The 16,223-nt window shown below is 41.6% G+C and overlaps 1 protein-coding gene across 2 annotated transcripts; it reads right to left on the bottom strand.

Moving 5' to 3' along the window:
- Positions 1 to 2,552: 2,552 nt before the first annotated feature.
- syt10 (synaptotagmin X) lies at positions 2,553 to 15,925 on the bottom strand. Of its 2 annotated transcripts, none has more exons than XM_056367702.1 (7): positions 15,436 to 15,925; positions 14,292 to 14,685; positions 10,938 to 11,499; positions 8,664 to 8,784; positions 8,136 to 8,307; positions 7,371 to 7,500; positions 2,553 to 5,593 (listed from the first exon to the last, which is right to left on the bottom strand). In XM_056367702.1, exons 1-7 carry the CDS (start codon positions 15,635 to 15,637, stop codon positions 5,522 to 5,524), a joined length of 1,653 nt encoding a protein of 550 aa, XP_056223677.1. In that variant the 5' UTR covers positions 15,638 to 15,925; the 3' UTR covers positions 2,553 to 5,521. The 2 variants fall into 2 exon arrangements, with proteins under 2 accessions (XP_056223677.1, XP_056223678.1); XM_056367703.1 differs by having other exon boundaries at positions 15,451 to 15,925.
- Positions 15,926 to 16,223: the final 298 nt, after the last annotated feature.

Raw genomic sequence — 16,223 nt, 5'->3', positions numbered from 1 at the left:
AGATGACCTATCAAGATAGAAATACAGACGCTTCGTCTCTCTTGGGAATTGAATTGAAAACTATAGCTGTGCTTTGTATCCGTGCTTTCCACGTCTGCGATGTAATCATTTCTAATAATCATATGTGATTAGCATATTTGCTGGAAATCTTACACATCATAAATTTAATATCTGAATTATGTAACCCAGCTTCTACCAGATGCACTCCTCAGCTTGATCCTATGCTGGAGAGCAATGATTTCTTTTTTTTTTTTTTTTTACTGGAGACACCGAAGGCCATAAAAACTACCGTTAGGCTTTAATGGGTGGTGGCATTACATAACTGTCTGTCCACTTACCCCTTTAACTGTAATTGTTCTCAGAATAGAAGCAGCCCCCGCTTTTCTCGCCATTAATGAGCTGACCTTTGACCCCGTGTATCCAATGAGCCGTGGAAAATCCAGCTATAATAGAGCAAACCTGTGTGTGCACGGCATTATCTTCAGCTGTGAAGTGCAGTTATCCGGGAAATGTGATAAATAAAAGCATTTTTAATACAAGTCTGGTTTGATGAAACATGATTTTGCTCTTGATATTTAAGTGCAGGATTTGATATGGAAAGTATTGAATGTTTTTGATAAAATAAGAGAGAAAAGAAGTTTTTAATCATACTGGCATTACTGCGGCTCTTTGATAAGCCAGTAATGGATAATTAAAGATCTCAAGGTGCCATTATGCAAAACAGGGCACCTCTTCAAAGAGTGCATGTTGAAAGAAACTCTCCGTCTTTATGTTGCATCTTCCGTGTTGACAACTTGAAACTGGCATGAGTAATTTGCCCCCAAATAATGACTAATCCTGCAGGTGCATTGTTGACGCTAGACACGAGGCAAGTCCGATACCCCCCCCCCCCAGTCTTCATGCAGCAGTGGTGTTAAATATCCAGCGCAAATAAGCATTCAGGAAATGACAAAGCGTTAATTACATGCATCACCACATGGAGCTATTAGCCCTTGCTAACTAAAGATACAACTCCACTCTAAATATGGGTTTAAGCGTTCATAGAGTGGGCAGCTTTCATTGCCAAGGAAACTAATGCAACCCCCCCCCCCTTTCTTTTTTTTTTGTCTGTTTCTATCCAATATCGCGGATCAAAAGGAAGTTGTGCTGCATGTCACGCTTCGTGAGATCAAAATGTTCTCTTCATGTTTCACCATCAAACGGACGCAGGATGACAAAGAAGGAACCATCTATCTGCCAGGCTTTTTATTTTGTCTTAAAGGTTTTACAGGCACAAAGGCTCCAACTCGGGGCCTTGAGTGTTTATGTAACACTTATTATTTGCTGAGTGTTGGAAAGTGTTGTAAGGAGGCGGCGGCCGGCCAACCTCGGAGACAAATAAGTATTATCCCACTTTTAAATGCTGCTATATTTGTAGTGATGATGAAAATGAAACACTGCTCTACATTCGCAGGGAAAAGCAAACAAGGAAAGTTCCCTTTCTACTTCTGTTTCACGTCTGAAAGAGTCAAAGCCGCATTGATCTGAATAATTATGCCATTTTAAATTGAGACAATTCTTGTTCTCCGGGGGGGGGGGGGCGAAAATATTCTTATTATTGTCTTGACAGCAAGTTGAGAAACCACGTACAATAGGCTGCATTACACAACACTTGAAGAAAGCAGCAGCACAAGAGAAACCTAGTGTGTGTGTGTGACAGACCCATAATTAAACTGACTGTGTATTGATTGATAATGTCTGGCCAGTGTGTGAGAGCCAGGTGTGAAGAGCTCAGCCTGGTGGCTCATTGTTATCACTCACAGGTTTGTGAAGTGAATTTTTCGCCTTTCGCTTTATTTTCTTGCGATTACGAACACCGGAGTGTTTCTGTAGCCGGTGTGTTTTCACCACTAAGAGCCAATGTAGCAACAGTTCAGATGTTAGCTTTAGCCAGCCAACAACACACACTGATCCTGTGTGTGTGTGTGTGTGTGTGTGTGTGTGTGTGTGTGTGTGTGTGTGTGTGTGTGTGTGTGTGTGTGTGTAGGGGGGAGTGTATCTTAATACGTGTGTGTGCTACAGTGCTGACTGTTTTCCAAGCTTTCTATGGACTTACAGGTTTTCTCTCTTCTAGGAGCGGAGTTGAATAGTTTTGGGATAAACGTGAATTTGTCACTCAAGTTAAAACATTTCCAACTTGCACTTGCACTGAGATGTCTTCATCTCTTCCGGAGGGACCTGGTTGAGTGATACGTCCATGAGTTTAAGGGGCCAATCAGATGACAGGACACTACACAGTGTGTTGCATGTACGAACCCATGTAATATGTTGCTGTTGAAGGAGAATAATCTTTATTTCTTATAATAATCCCTTGTTACTCAATGTTTACTGCCTAGTTAAGTTATAAATATCCATTTAAATTTGAATATAGACAGAAAACGCAGTGTTTGAGCTTTTAAAAAGGACAGATGAAACTCTTACAACAATATGAATTTACCAATCGCTGAATTCTACCTTAAATGGTTTGATGAAAACCAGATTTGTGCCATCCTGGACAAAAGAGAGACGTGCTCTGACTCTTAATTTTTTATTTTTATTTTGTTAAAATACATATGAAACAGATACAATAAATTATATCCCAAATGTTTACTTTAAATCGTTACAAAAGTTATCACAAACTGTACACATCATGACAGTAGTTGCAGTTGTTCTTGCTCAATAATAGATTCAACCAATATGCAAACAATTACAGCTCAAAGCTCTAAACTCCTAAACATGGAATAACTTGATAAGGTAGAGTTGGCTTCACTTGGTTTCCCAGTTTGACTAATTGTTCACAACTATTACAGAACATGTATAAATTTCACTCGATTACAAGTCTGAGCTGTTCAAATTATCACCAAACAATAGAAATACACCGTGATGTCTTTATCTCCATAAGTGTACGACAACTTCTTAATTTTCACTTTTCAATATATATAAACAGTGCCATCGACAAGTGCGTGTGTATATATATACAAATGTAAACACAAAGTTTGGAATTTGAAATACTCTAACATATCCATTGCTTACATTTTCCCTCAGTAAGAGTGTTTTTAAAGTGGCAACAAACATGCTACAAGTAAAAATATTTAATATTAAGGGCAGCACAGGGGGGGAAAGCATCATTATATGCATGTGCAAGTAAGATTAACAGTACATAGCCTTTTTCTATTTGCTATGTTGGTTTCTTATTACTCAGAAAGAAGGAGAAGGTGAGTCAGTGTTCTCTGTTAGATGCACTGAACTTAATTTCATATGGCTTCATGTAAAAAAACAAACAAAAAAACAACTTATATATTTGCAAATGTTTGAGTGTGATTGTAGCTTCTCCTTTCATGGATAATATTTCCCTGAATTTCTAACAGGTGAGGACAAGTTGTAGAGTAAAGTTTTTTTTTCTTTTTCTTTTAAATTGAGGTTTGATTAGCATCGGTATTACTGTTTGACCGTTCGTTGTTTGACCAATTAACCGTTCGAGTCCTTGATCTCAGACAGATCGACAAAAGCAGCCGTCTCATATTTAACCGTGAAATGTTGATTTTCTTTGCCTGAAATGACAAACTGTTTATCAGCTGTAACTAGCTAGCTAATTAAGCTAATGCCGTCTTCACAAGTTGGTTGAAAATGCTGTCTTCTGCGGATGATTTAAAAAAACAAACAAAAAAAGGTTTCCAGCTGAAACCGCGATTTTAAAATTACAATATTGTAAGGCGGGACTTAAATATGCACTTGCACGATGTGATGTTAAAGACTGAGGCTAAAGCACCACGATGATCCCGTTCACATGCATAATCACCTGCTTTCTTTTTCATATTTTCAAACTGTATGTTTCACTTTTAACGTTGCACAAGGAAATGATTCTAGGATGAGGAGTAATCACTGTGTTAATTGTGAAAATGTAATGCTATCCTGGATAATGAGTCGGGCTGTGGTTGGCTGAGTGTAAAGTCATTCAAATCCAAAACAGCAGGACAGAGCCTCTAATGACACTTGAATATAATGTTTTTAGCTTCAGGACCAGAATCCACTGGGATTCATCTTGGCCTTGGAAGTAAGGCTTGGTTTGGTTACTACTGCAGGTGGTAAGCTAGTTAGCTAGACATGCTAACATTTTTAGCTTACGTTAAAGCACACAGTTTAATCCATCCCTTTACGCTTTTGGTCTTTTATTTCTCACTTTGGAGCCGAAGCTTGAAACCGAAGCTCGACAGGCCTTCTGTTCCTAGTTAACGCTGCTAAGCTATGATTGGACAATCACTGTTCGGGGGAGGTGTTTAGCGAAGACTCACTGTGGACTGAAGGCTATAATTACCAGTTGGATACTGTTTTCTGAACCACTGGCACATGCAGTGTCCCCACATATTCAGAACATTGTTAGTTACTGTATTAATATCTCCTAATGAAGACGATTCCATTTTCCTTTTTTATAAATAATTTCTTACAGTAAAATGTGGAGTCAAAACATCAACCAACAGACCGTTGTTCATTGCCATTATTTCACTTTTTAGTTGCAACATGAGGGACATCTGCAGTGTGAACAACAGTTTAATTATATTCAGTTGGTGTAATAAGAGGATGAGTAACTAATATCCATATGTTGCTTGTTCAGTTTGCAGTTATTCACTGAAATTGATCTGCTATACAAAAATAAATATGAAATTGTTATTTTTTAACGTCTCTGCCGGGATTTTGGGAACAAATTCATTCAAACGCACTTTGATTTTAGTGTTGTTCATGTCTCTGTACATATGTCTGCTACATGTATCTGCTATAGTTTCTCTAAATGTGAGAGAGCTGTCGATTTTTTTTTCCTAATATCTGCAGGTGACGATGGCTGGTTAATGGCCGGTTTCAACTGTCCGTGACAGTTGTGAACGATGATTTTTCTGAGAAATTTATCCAGCCCTTTTGTTAGACGCTCAATTACCTGCATTCTTCAGCCAAAACAGCTGGATCACGACTCGCTGGATTTATTGACCGACTGATTTTTTTTTTTTCTTTCAAGTAAATGTTTCACGGCACTGAGCAGCATAGCCCTTTAACTTTGTGCCATTTCAAATTAAAATGCTAACGTCACTAAAGAGCTCTCGGGCCAGAAAAACGTTGCTCAAAATATTGAAAAGGTTGATACAGCTGCGAGTGAATCACTGAGGACTTCTTGCAGTGAGGCCTACCATTCATGTGGTCTATGGAAATGTTTGTCAAATAAAGCCTTTTTTGATAATTTCAAAGCAGATGTATGAGAAACAAACTCTGGAACTGAATGACAGTTACTGCTGTGCATAGCCAGCTCTGTAGAGCGCGTTGTTCGAAACGAATGAATAAAAACAATTTCAACACAACATTGTTTTCATAAACACATAAGAAAACGTGTCGGAATGGATTCAGTTTTCATACGACATGCTCGGCAAGAGACTCATAGGCAACACGACTCGTCGGCGACTCTAAACAAACGTCTGTTTTTCTCACAGAGGCGATGTCGTCACTCTACCTGCGATCATCAGGGTGTCTGCGGAGGTTTGGGCGAAGGACACGAACCTTGACTCTCAAAGCTTGCCGCTCTTCCAGGCCACTGCAAGGTAAGAAGTCACAAAATACATAGCTTTATTTATAGAGGCCATCCATTTTGGGGAACTAAAGCAGGTATTTCTCTAGTCCTGAGGACGCACTGTGATCATGGGCAAATAGGTTTATTTTAGCCCAGCTAGGTCAGATCGCATGAGCAGTGTACGGCATTTGGATGGTCAAGTTATAAGCTTAATATGAGGAGCAAAACCTGAAACACTGGCTATAGCAAAGCCTTTTCTTGTGCCTGGTAGTTACACAGAGAAGTGGGAATAATCCACGTTGGCGCTGTCCACCTGTACATTATATGTTCACCAGTGTAAAGCTAAATACACAATCTCAGTCTCGAGACCTTAACACGTGATCCTGCACTGGTGTGTTCGCATTAGGGGACACGTCTCCTGCTCTTTTGTTGGTCATGGCAACTGCTGCCCCTCTGACGATGCACCTGGAGTGTCATTTACCGTTACTTTCCCACAGCACAAAGCATCTCCAAGAATAGATCCAGAATAGTAGATCCAAGAATAAATCCGTAAGAGTAATAACAATAATAAACCAAGCTAATTTTTCAAATGTCATGTTGTTTTGAAGGAGCTACACAGGATGCTTTTTTTTTATTTTGCCTATGATCACAGTTTCTCTTTTTTACCAAAGCATAAAGTAGTTTTACCACTGAAAATGGGTAATCACCTGTATTTTCCTATTCGTCAGGTGGGGAGTGGGTGTGGCAAAAGAGGAAAAAACATTGATAACATGTAAAATATGAAATTACATTAACTGGAGTGAAACACTTAGCCTCTATCAAATGAAAGTGTGTGATATTGTCCCAGTTACACATGGTATCTTATTAGCTAGCAAATAAATCCACCAGTTTGTCCAAGAGTCGGCTATTTTTTATAGAAGTTTGCAACTTCTCTACGAGCAGATCTCTGAGATGCTGAGTGGTTTATCTAGGAAAAAGCTCCTGTGTGCATATTCGCTGCCCAATCAAACCACTGTATGTCTGTATTTCTACATGTTAAACACACACATGCAACATGTCGAGTGAGACACTGTTGGAGCTGTTGGAGAGTGACTTTGATTCGCTGTTTCCTGCTCTGTATTCAACTCACACAGATGAAAAATTAATGTTGATCTTCTCATCTGACTTTGGACGAGACATCTCATAAATTTGCCAAAATCTCAAATTATCCCTTAACCCTGACTTTTAAGAAGGAGTAGATCGAATTAAAGTTCTTAATCCTGGATTTGTATGCCCCCATGTATCAGATTTGCTCTTTCTGCAAGTGAAGGTGAGAATATTTTCAAAAACAGTAAGTCGAGAGAAAAATCAGCTGCCTTTTACGTTGCAGGTCGTCCACGGTCCCTCAAAAATTTAAAAATATAAATGGAAAAACACTGTTTGCACTGTAAATTAAATTTGTACTATTTGATTTTCACCTCAATTTTTTCGTTACATGCATTTATACATGTATTCATCTGATTATCAAGTGTTTTCTAATACCCAAAATAAATACAGGTACATTGGTTTTCTTATTTTTAAAAAACGAATCCACCGAAGGACCACGTGATGTAATATGTAAAATGCATGTAATGTAATATACATAAAGGAAACGAGGGGAAAGTTCAAAAAGACAGAGCTGATACTTTACACTGTATAGTGGAGCGTCTTTTCTGGTCAATGTCACATTCAGGAGCTCGTAGAAAGCTCTGTAAATATGAGTTCTTTTTGGATACTGGGGGGACAACAGAGTGAGGAGTAGAAGAAGACAACATGAAAGTACCTCTCCCAGAGCATGCCAGTGTGTGATGGGCTTCCGTGGATAAGCCAACATTTCGTTCCAGTGATCTCGTCCAAGGCCCTCAGCATCTGGCCCGGCACGACACACACCAATCACCTCATTGTGTCCAACCCTGTTAGTAGCAAAACACACACGTTGACACAGATATGGATGCACATAGTAACGCTTCTAGTAGTCTGGGTGCAGACACACAAACGTAATGACTGTACTGATAAATAGATAAATATTTCACCAGTTTTCAATTTAAAAAAATGTCATGAAAAGAAGCTGGAAGGTCGTCAAGGTCAAGTCTGAACCAATAAAGCAAAGATAACAAACCCCTTATAAAAGAACTCTAATTAGTTTGTCAGTTTCTGTGTCGAGAGCTTTTGTTGATCAAAGGTTAACTCCCAAAATCTTAAACCTTGTTTCCTGTTGATAGTTTATGGCAGAAACAACGTTGTTAGTAAGACACATAAAACACAGACACATACGGAGGCAAGCTGGATGAATGAAGTAACTCTTTAACGAGACACAGGAAAAAAAAAAAAAAGAAAAACACGAGGGAAAGTAAAGACCTGCACCAGGAACAAAAGAGATAATCCAACGCAGGAGGTAAATCCACAGAGAACACGAGGGGAACAAACAGACGAAGTGATTGGGAACGAAGGGGAGACGTCAATAGACGAGGGAGGCTCGGGTAAAACAGGAAACGATAAGAGTCCAACGAGTCACTCAGAGGGGCAGATATATACTGCAGTGACTCACCGATCGTAATCCATCACCATGATGGACAAACTGACTTGTTCGACGTTCTCCGGGGGGATGTCGAAGATGATGGCCTCGTTGTACACTGGGTTTAGTGTGCTTTTCTTGGTTGTTGTTTTTCGCTTCTTCAACCGCCGTCCGTCACAGATCAGGTAAACCTTCACATATGGATCTGAGAGAGACACTCGCTGTCACCTAAAGGTTCGTTCATTCGTACATATGTTCACACTGTAGTTCCATGGGATGATTTAAACAGAATCTAAGAACAGATGCTAAGGGAACGGCTGTTAAATGTCCAACACACCTTTCTGTCAGGTGTGCAGAATCCAAACCTTTTCCTTTAACGCTAGGAGCAGCACTATTCTGACAGAAGCTAATACTCGGGATAATTTGTTCTCAGTGGCCTCCCTATGTCTCTTTCCCATTTCCATCCTAAGAGGCCACCTGCTGCCTCTTTTCAACTAAGTTTGATTTATGGCTCAGTTTGAGCTTTTGATGTCAGCCGCATCTTATTTGCCGTCGGGTTACCTGAAGAGCCTGTGATGTCCATGGCTTTGAGGTTTCTGCATTTGATGACTGTTAGGGTCATTCTCCCTGCTGTGGGGAGGTAGCACAACGAGTACATGATCTCTCCCAGGTCGACACTCTCCTGCAGGACAGAGGGAGACAACAGAATGCATTTCATCCATTTTTACATGCGTTCACCGCGTTCTGTGAATCAGAATACCAAAGCGGTAAATACAGGAAGCTGTATTTTATCAACTGGTGCTGAACATTTTCATTAGCACAGCATGCCAGGCATTTTGCTGTTTATCTCTGTCATTGCATTACAGGCATGAAAACCTAACTATCAGGCATTAGTCAGCTCAGCTCAACTTGTTTTTGGCTTTATTTACTAGCTAGCTATTTTGCTAGCAAAGCGAGCGTTGGTGTCGCTACTGTATGTCTATTAAAACTATAAAGTACTCAGAGGTAATGAGCTTGTCCTAGTTTATGGAGGAAGATCATATATAAACTAAACTTTTTTTATTCAAGTGAAGAAGAAAACTTAATTTTCTTTAATTTTCTCAGCAGGTGAGCAAAGTTTTATCCAAAGACGACTTATTCTGGTGTGTACTTCTGAGTGTTCATGTTATCGTCGTCTGTATAACTACAGTCATATATGAAAGATTGTTTTCCAGTCAAATCTGCATTGAAATGACCCAGTTCTGCCCACAAACCAAAGCTTTCTTACACATGCACATCCGACACCTTGATCTCGAGTACAAGTCTGCAAAGTAACTGAAGCCGCCCTCAGGTGTATCCACTCAGGGGCAGTTAATCTCTGGCCTGCAGTTTGAGGAAGTAAATATAATCTTCGTATTAGACCACACAAGCAAAGCCAGTGAATGCCTTAAGAGTTATTCTGTTGACTAACTTCAGTCCTTAAAAACACATTTAACTCTCAACTGACACATTTAATTTGCATTAAGACTCGATCCTGTCCATGTCGATATTCTTTACACTCAGGTACTGATCAGCACGCATCAGGCTCATTGTGGTATTCTTTAATCTGCATTCAAAGATGCAGATTGTGGTGCATCATGGTGATAGACAGTGATGCGTTCACTGCCTTTCGCAGTAGTTCGGGATCAAAACAGTGGAAATGTTCAAAAATCCTTCCTCCTGTGTGTGTGGATTAATAACTAATCACTTGTACTTAAGCTAACGACCTTACTACAAATACATATCTCTGAAATCTATAAACAAGTTTTCAACACATCCTTCTAACTTATGAACAAGAGGAAACATTATATCTTTGGTGGAGTGTGGCCCATTATATGCTCATAGCCTGAACTCTGGCTCGTGAGCATGTTAGCATACTGTAGCAGACTTCATCTTGCATGTACTGAGTGCAGACGGCGCAGCAGACTGTGACTTTGCATTATCTCTTTCCAACGCTTCAAGTCGGGGACCTAACGAGATAAACAGGCAAAAATCATTGATTCAGTCAACAATAGCAGCAATCTGTTGTTATTTTGTAAATTAACAGAATAACAATATAAACTTTGGCGATCCAAATTCCAAGTGCTTTTTAAGAAACAACCAAGTATAAAAACTCTTTGTCAGAGAAAACCAATAAATAAACACCATCGAGCTCAGCTGAGGAAATAGAGATTCATATCTAGTCAGTTTGTATGCAAGACTGAATATACTGTAGTTCTTCTGTTGCTATTAATATATCTTAGAATCTAATGTGAACCTGAAAACAATGGCTCAATGTTTATCACACTGAAAACATTCATAAATAAAGCTGAGGCTCTTGAGGAAACTGTGATAAGTGTTAATGTAGGAGTGAAACGCATTCTGGCTTAAATTATTTTAAGAGAGTTGTTAGGAGGACATACGATATGCATGGTGCTCACACTGTATACCCTGTTTGTTTAATTACTTTAGGAGTTAGTGTATGTATTTAATGACTGGATCATTTTACTCTCTGTTGCTATATTTACGTCTGTAAAATACCCAGCAGTTTCTGGAAAGTGCGTGTGGGTGTTTGGCTGCTGAAATGCATTTCCCAAAGCATCTGAATTATGCAATGTGTTCCACCTGCCATTTTTTTGTGGACCAGTGTTGATGAATTCTCTCAGGCTCCTAGAAGTGACTCATTGCAATACTTGTGTTTGTTTAGACCTTTCCAAAAAAAAAAAAAGTTCCCATTCACTCTGAGTTTTCTCCTCAGTGATGAGACAGACGTTTGGTGCAACATGTCCTCAATGTCATGTCATGGCAACAGTGTGTTTGGTGTGAACGCCAACTCACCGTCGTCGCTGCGTGGATATCCTTCCACACCACCGCCTCCCTGGAAAGATCAGAGAGTTCAAAGAGGTTGTCCACCACCACCTCGCCAATCATATCGTGGCTGGTGAAGCGGTCAAAGTCGTAGACGCTGAAGTGTAGCTTGCGGTTGCAAAGCTCATCGTACACCACGGGGAAACAGAAGGTCTCGTCAAACATGGGGTTCAGATTCTTGCGGTGGACACGTGTCTGGAACTTCTTCTTCCTCTCTGGCAGCAAGTAGATCTTCACGTATGGGTCTGAGGTGCCCGTGAAGTCCTTGGCGGGCAGGTCTAAGGCCTTGAGGATTCTCACCACCAAAGCCTGCTCCTCGTAGTCGTAACGCAGCGAGAAGCTCAGCTTCCCACAAGTCTCCACGGGCTCTTTGGCCTCACCCTCCGAGTCCACAGACTTCTGCTTGTACAGTTCAGGTTTTATTCTTCCGATGCTCGCCGTAGAAGACTGGCGAAGAGGCACTGTGTCCATGCTGAAGTCAACACTGGTGACATTCATCTGACGAGGCAGGTGGCGCCGGAATGAATTGTGCCTGTTGAAAAGGGTAGAGGGCATCTGGTAAATGTCTCAAGTGTCAGTTTTATGCATGAGTGGCTTTGTGACGATGGGCGCTAATGGTTTGTCAGGAGAGGGTACATCAGAAAAGCATGATGCATAATAATGTGGAGTTCATGGAACATGCTTTACATACTACAGTCTTGTAGAGTAGCTCAGAAAGGTTTTCAGTCCGTCTTTGATTTTCAGATTGATTTGCACAAAAATCTAGTGCAGAACAACCACCTGATATTCACCTGTGTAGGTGTAGTGCCAAATTACCACAGGCCTCAAGTAGCTGTAGCTCCCACTACGGGTCAGTCTCAAGACAACACTTACCAGTGATGACTCTTTGAGGCATATCTTTCGGTTTGCTTGATGCATGTTGACAAGCAGTAGCTTTAAATGCTAAAAATGACCTAGCCACATCACGTGATGCACATACATTGTCCTCTGAGCCTTGAAAAGTGGCTTATCTGAAAAATATTGAAGTGAAAGATTTTCTTAATTTTTGTCACCACTGACCAAAGCTTTCTTTTAAAAGAAAAAATCTCCAGCATTCAAACTTGAGCTCTTTATAAAAAAATAAAAAAATAAATTACCTGAATGCTGCAAATTTCTGTAAGGTTGACATCTTTTGAGAAAAACCATGATTGTGTTCGAACTGCCAATCTTGTCACCTAGCAACTGGCCCTCCTCCTTTCTGACGATTAAGACAATCACAGCGATCTGACAGCCATGGCACAAATGATATAGCACAGGAAGCACAGCTTGGAAATTAAATAGTGCAGTCAAGTATTGTAAACAGCTTAGAAGGCGGCACAAACCTCGAGGGGGGAAAAAGGAAAAATGACCTGAAATACAATGAAAACATACTGGACACTAACTAACATTAGCAGCAGCTCTTTGCTTTACTGCTCATGGTTTATAGTTGTGTTGTCAACTTTTAACACACACACACACACACATAAAATATACACAGACAGGTTAAACAAATTAAAGGTCCCATATTGTAGTAAGTGAGATGTATGTGTTGTTTGATCATAAAGCAGATCTAGGTTCTGTATTAATAATGTGAAAGTATCAAAACGCTCAGTCCACAGAGGAATGCACACGGCCTGTATTCAGAAACTGAGCCTTAATACGAGCCGTTAGGACTTCAGTAACTTTGTGATGTCACAAGGAAACCAGCCATTCAAAACTCCACATGGTGTGGCAGTGACGGAAGTTGACTGACGGAAGAAGACTGCTCCTTCTCCTTCTCCCGGTAATTCATTCGCCATGATCCACTCCACTCCACAGCAACTTTGTAATGTTGTGCAGTGGCCCTTCCCTCTGTGCGGACAAGTGGACCCAAACTATGGCAGCAAAATGCCGCCATAGTCATCAATTCCTGACCCTATTTACTGATGCTTTTCCCATAGTTATAAATGCACATGTCACTTTAGTCACTGTGCTATTGAAACATGAGTCCGTTGAGCATCTTTGTGATCAGTGCTCCAACAATTAGCCTCCTCTTGCAATCTTCATACAAAATCAGAATCAACTTGACCTGCTCAGCATTTTTAAACATGTCACAGAGCATGATGGGATGTTTTCTAACCATGCACTGAACCTGCGTGGAAGAATCTGTTTTTGTTATGTTTCTCCAATCAATCAGTTTTTTCCTTTAATTCGTCACACACACACACACACACACACACACACACACAGACACACACACACACACACACACACACACACACACACACACACACAGTTGACTGCTATATGAAAATGTCACCTTGGGCTCTAGGTAATTATATTTTTCAGTACTTTCTGACATTTTCTACCGAACGATTAATCGATAACAGAAATAATCTTAAATCGCAGCTCTGCTGTGCTTCTCTACTGTTATAGCGTCATTAAGCTATGAGACGTTACGTATTATTTGGGTTTCAGCTGAGACTAAGGTGTTTGTTTTTTTTCCCCAGTCAAAAAGGAAATAATCGATAAAAAAAGAGTAGGTGGAGGGATTGAAAAAGTAGGCATTGCGATCTTTAACCTGGCCTTTCTCCATCCCTGGTGGGTGTGTAATTCATGAAGATGTTGGACTCAATATAATTTAATTAACGGCCCTAACGACAAACCAAAGCAACTGTCAATATCGGCTCCTTCTGAGAAACTGAGCGCAGCTGCCTGATGCGTCTCACCAGAAAACCAGCCTTCCACCATGACAGCTCCCACCCCACAGCACTGCTAATTATGGACGTTCTAGTTTAAACACAGTGCTGGAAAACAAAGAGGAGCAAGAGCTGATTGTTTAATTACTGTGGTTGCTTCCCGCCGTTACCATAGCAGCTTCACTCACACGTACAATTGATCATAGGGTTCGAACTGAAGCAGGGGGATTTGCTGATGAGCCCGCAGGAGGTGGGTTTTTTTTTTCTTCTCTCTCTCTCTCTCTCTCTCTCTCTCTGGTTAGACAGTGAGACACAAAATTCAACATGTACAACAGCGTTTCAAGGTCACCAGCCAGTCCCTGATGCTCTACATGACATGTGCCAAACCACCTCGAGGACAGTGGCCACACTGTCACGAACTGACATTATGCAGGCATCAGTTTTGTTTCCTATTTTGCATGGGAGGGGAAAACAAACCAAAGTGGGTTGAAAAATGCTGCCATTATTTAGTGTAATTGTAAGCAGCGGATACTTGTCTGTCAGTGCTGTTGCATGACATTGTTATTATGTCCTCAGTGCAGGGGCAGGCAGGGAGGGGTTGTGACTGCAGTGGGTTCATGTAGGGTACCTGGAGGAGGAGGTTGGTTCTGTGGTCTGCCTCTGGATCTTAGCCTGCTGGCTGAGCTTCTCCCTCAGGGCTGTTTGCACCTCGGCAGGGATGTCCGGAGACGTCTGGCTGATCTTCATGGCCGCCTCCAGGAGCTTGACAGAGCTCCGTCCGTTCACCTTCACTTCCAGCGGGTACTTCTTCTCCACCTCCGCCGCTTTACACTCGGTGATGGGCGGGGAGCTGGGTGGAGGTGCCTCGGGGAAACCCACATGGAGACCATTTTCAGCGTGGGCTGACAGAGCCTTGCTCCTCCAAATGGGCCAGCACAGCTTCCAAAAGACAAAGAGAGAGACTACCAACAGGGCGAGGCCACAGAAACCCACGACCACAGCAAGGAGACTAATAGAGATGTCTACATGTAACCATGGAGAGACCAATAGAGGAGGACAGAGAGGGAGACACATAAAGGAAAGGAGAAGCAAGCGAAGGACAAAATATGACAGACAAACATGCAAGGGAGAAAGAGAAAAAAGGAGAGAGAGCAAGCTGTAAGAAAGAGGGGGCAGCATATGCGCCTGTTTGATAAAGCAGGACAATATAAAGTCATATAAAACCACAGTATCAAGAGAAACACATGTTCACTGACTGAAGAGGAAAAAAAAACATTTGGCGCTCCCATCTGCTCCTGACATTTCATGTCCTTACTGATGTTTAAAGGTAAAGTTTGCTCTGTGTATCAATGAGGCTTAATGCAGACTGTAACAGCAGGCTCCCACACATTAATTAAACTGACTCTGTATAAATTCACCAGATTGCAAAGTGAAAAGAAAAAGGAGAGAAAAGGGAGAGGAAGAAAGAGGCAGATCATCTCTTCAGTCAGACTGCCACCTCAGTCTATTGTCCACCTGTTGCTGTTCCATCAGTCTGGACTGAGCTGCAGCAAGATGCGTAACAGGTGGAGGAACACTTTCATAACAGTTCAACACGTACAAACACATTGAAGTGAGCAATGTAATAAAGTTTTAACAGGAGAGAGCGGAAGTGTAAGTTCGCGTTTTTTATCCAAACGCTGCAACTACTAATCTTTTTAATTGAGGGGAACAGAGGAAAGTGATTAATTTCAGGAATGAGGGAAATAAAATAAAGACTTTATTCCATTTACCTGCGTGTCCTTTACCTGGTATGTTGCTCTCCAGGGGAAATATATCCGAACATTTCTCCCGGTCTACGTGTCCCGTGAGACAAAGTTCCGTAACGATTTGGAGAGCCCTTTGGCACAAGGTGATGCTGTCCTCCGTCCGGACACTCATGTCTCTCCTGTTAAGCCATTGCACGCCGGAGGAGCCGGGAGGGCGGCGGTTCATTTGGGCACCTCTTTATGCGCCGCAGAGCGCAGCCTGTCCGCGGGAGACAGCAGGAAGGCGCGCTGCGTCCTGATCCATATCCAGCGCGCGGCGAGGAGCGACTGGCCGGACGCGCTGCCTGCGTTTGAATAACAGGCGGCGGGGTGCTGCAGTCCAACCCTCGCTGCGTCCAATAGCTGTGCGCATCAGTCTGCTAGTGAGTCCTGTTGGCTGGTGGCAGTAACGGGATTACTTTTTCTACTAATGACTACAGTGTTCCCCATGAGGGACTGGCGACCTGTCTGTGTCCCCGCCTTTCGCCCGACACACGCTGGTTTATAGGTTCCAGTCCTCCCAGCCCCCAGCAGGGGTTCGTCCCATGTGACCCTCAGTCACATGGGACAAAATAACTCATTATCTCCCTCATTCCCGCCTCCATCAGATGGAGTGTGATTTAACACACTGTACTCAAACTACTGTGGTGGTGTCACGTGACTGCAGTTGCGCCATATCATTGATGATGTGTCAAAAAGTAAGTTTTTTAAACGCGCTCAGTATGACTTACCTCAATATGGATTAATTTTTGCACATATATTCACATGAATAT

Source organism: Seriola aureovittata, chromosome 22 (assembly GCF_021018895.1).
Source record: "Seriola aureovittata isolate HTS-2021-v1 ecotype China chromosome 22, ASM2101889v1, whole genome shotgun sequence".
Classification (NCBI taxonomy): domain Eukaryota; kingdom Metazoa; phylum Chordata; class Actinopteri; order Carangiformes; family Carangidae; genus Seriola; species Seriola aureovittata.
The sequence above is the reverse complement of the archived record's forward strand: the minus strand, read 5'-3'. Positions and strand labels throughout refer to the sequence as shown.

What these genes read in the sequence shown, in the direction of transcription:
- syt10 (XM_056367702.1), bottom strand. Translation starts at nt 15,637, where the DNA reads ATGAACCGCCGCCCTCCCGGCTCCTCCGGCGTGCAATGGCTTAACAGG. An exon ending in GAACCAACCTCCTCCTCCAG is followed by an intron (nt 11,500 to 14,291) that starts GTACCCTACATG and finishes CCTTTTCAACAG; the next exon opens with GCACAATTCATTCCGGCGCC. An exon ending in ATGGTGATGGATTACGATCG is followed by an intron (nt 7,501 to 8,135) that starts GTGAGTCACTGC and finishes TGCTACTAACAG; the next exon opens with GGTTGGACACAATGAGGTGA.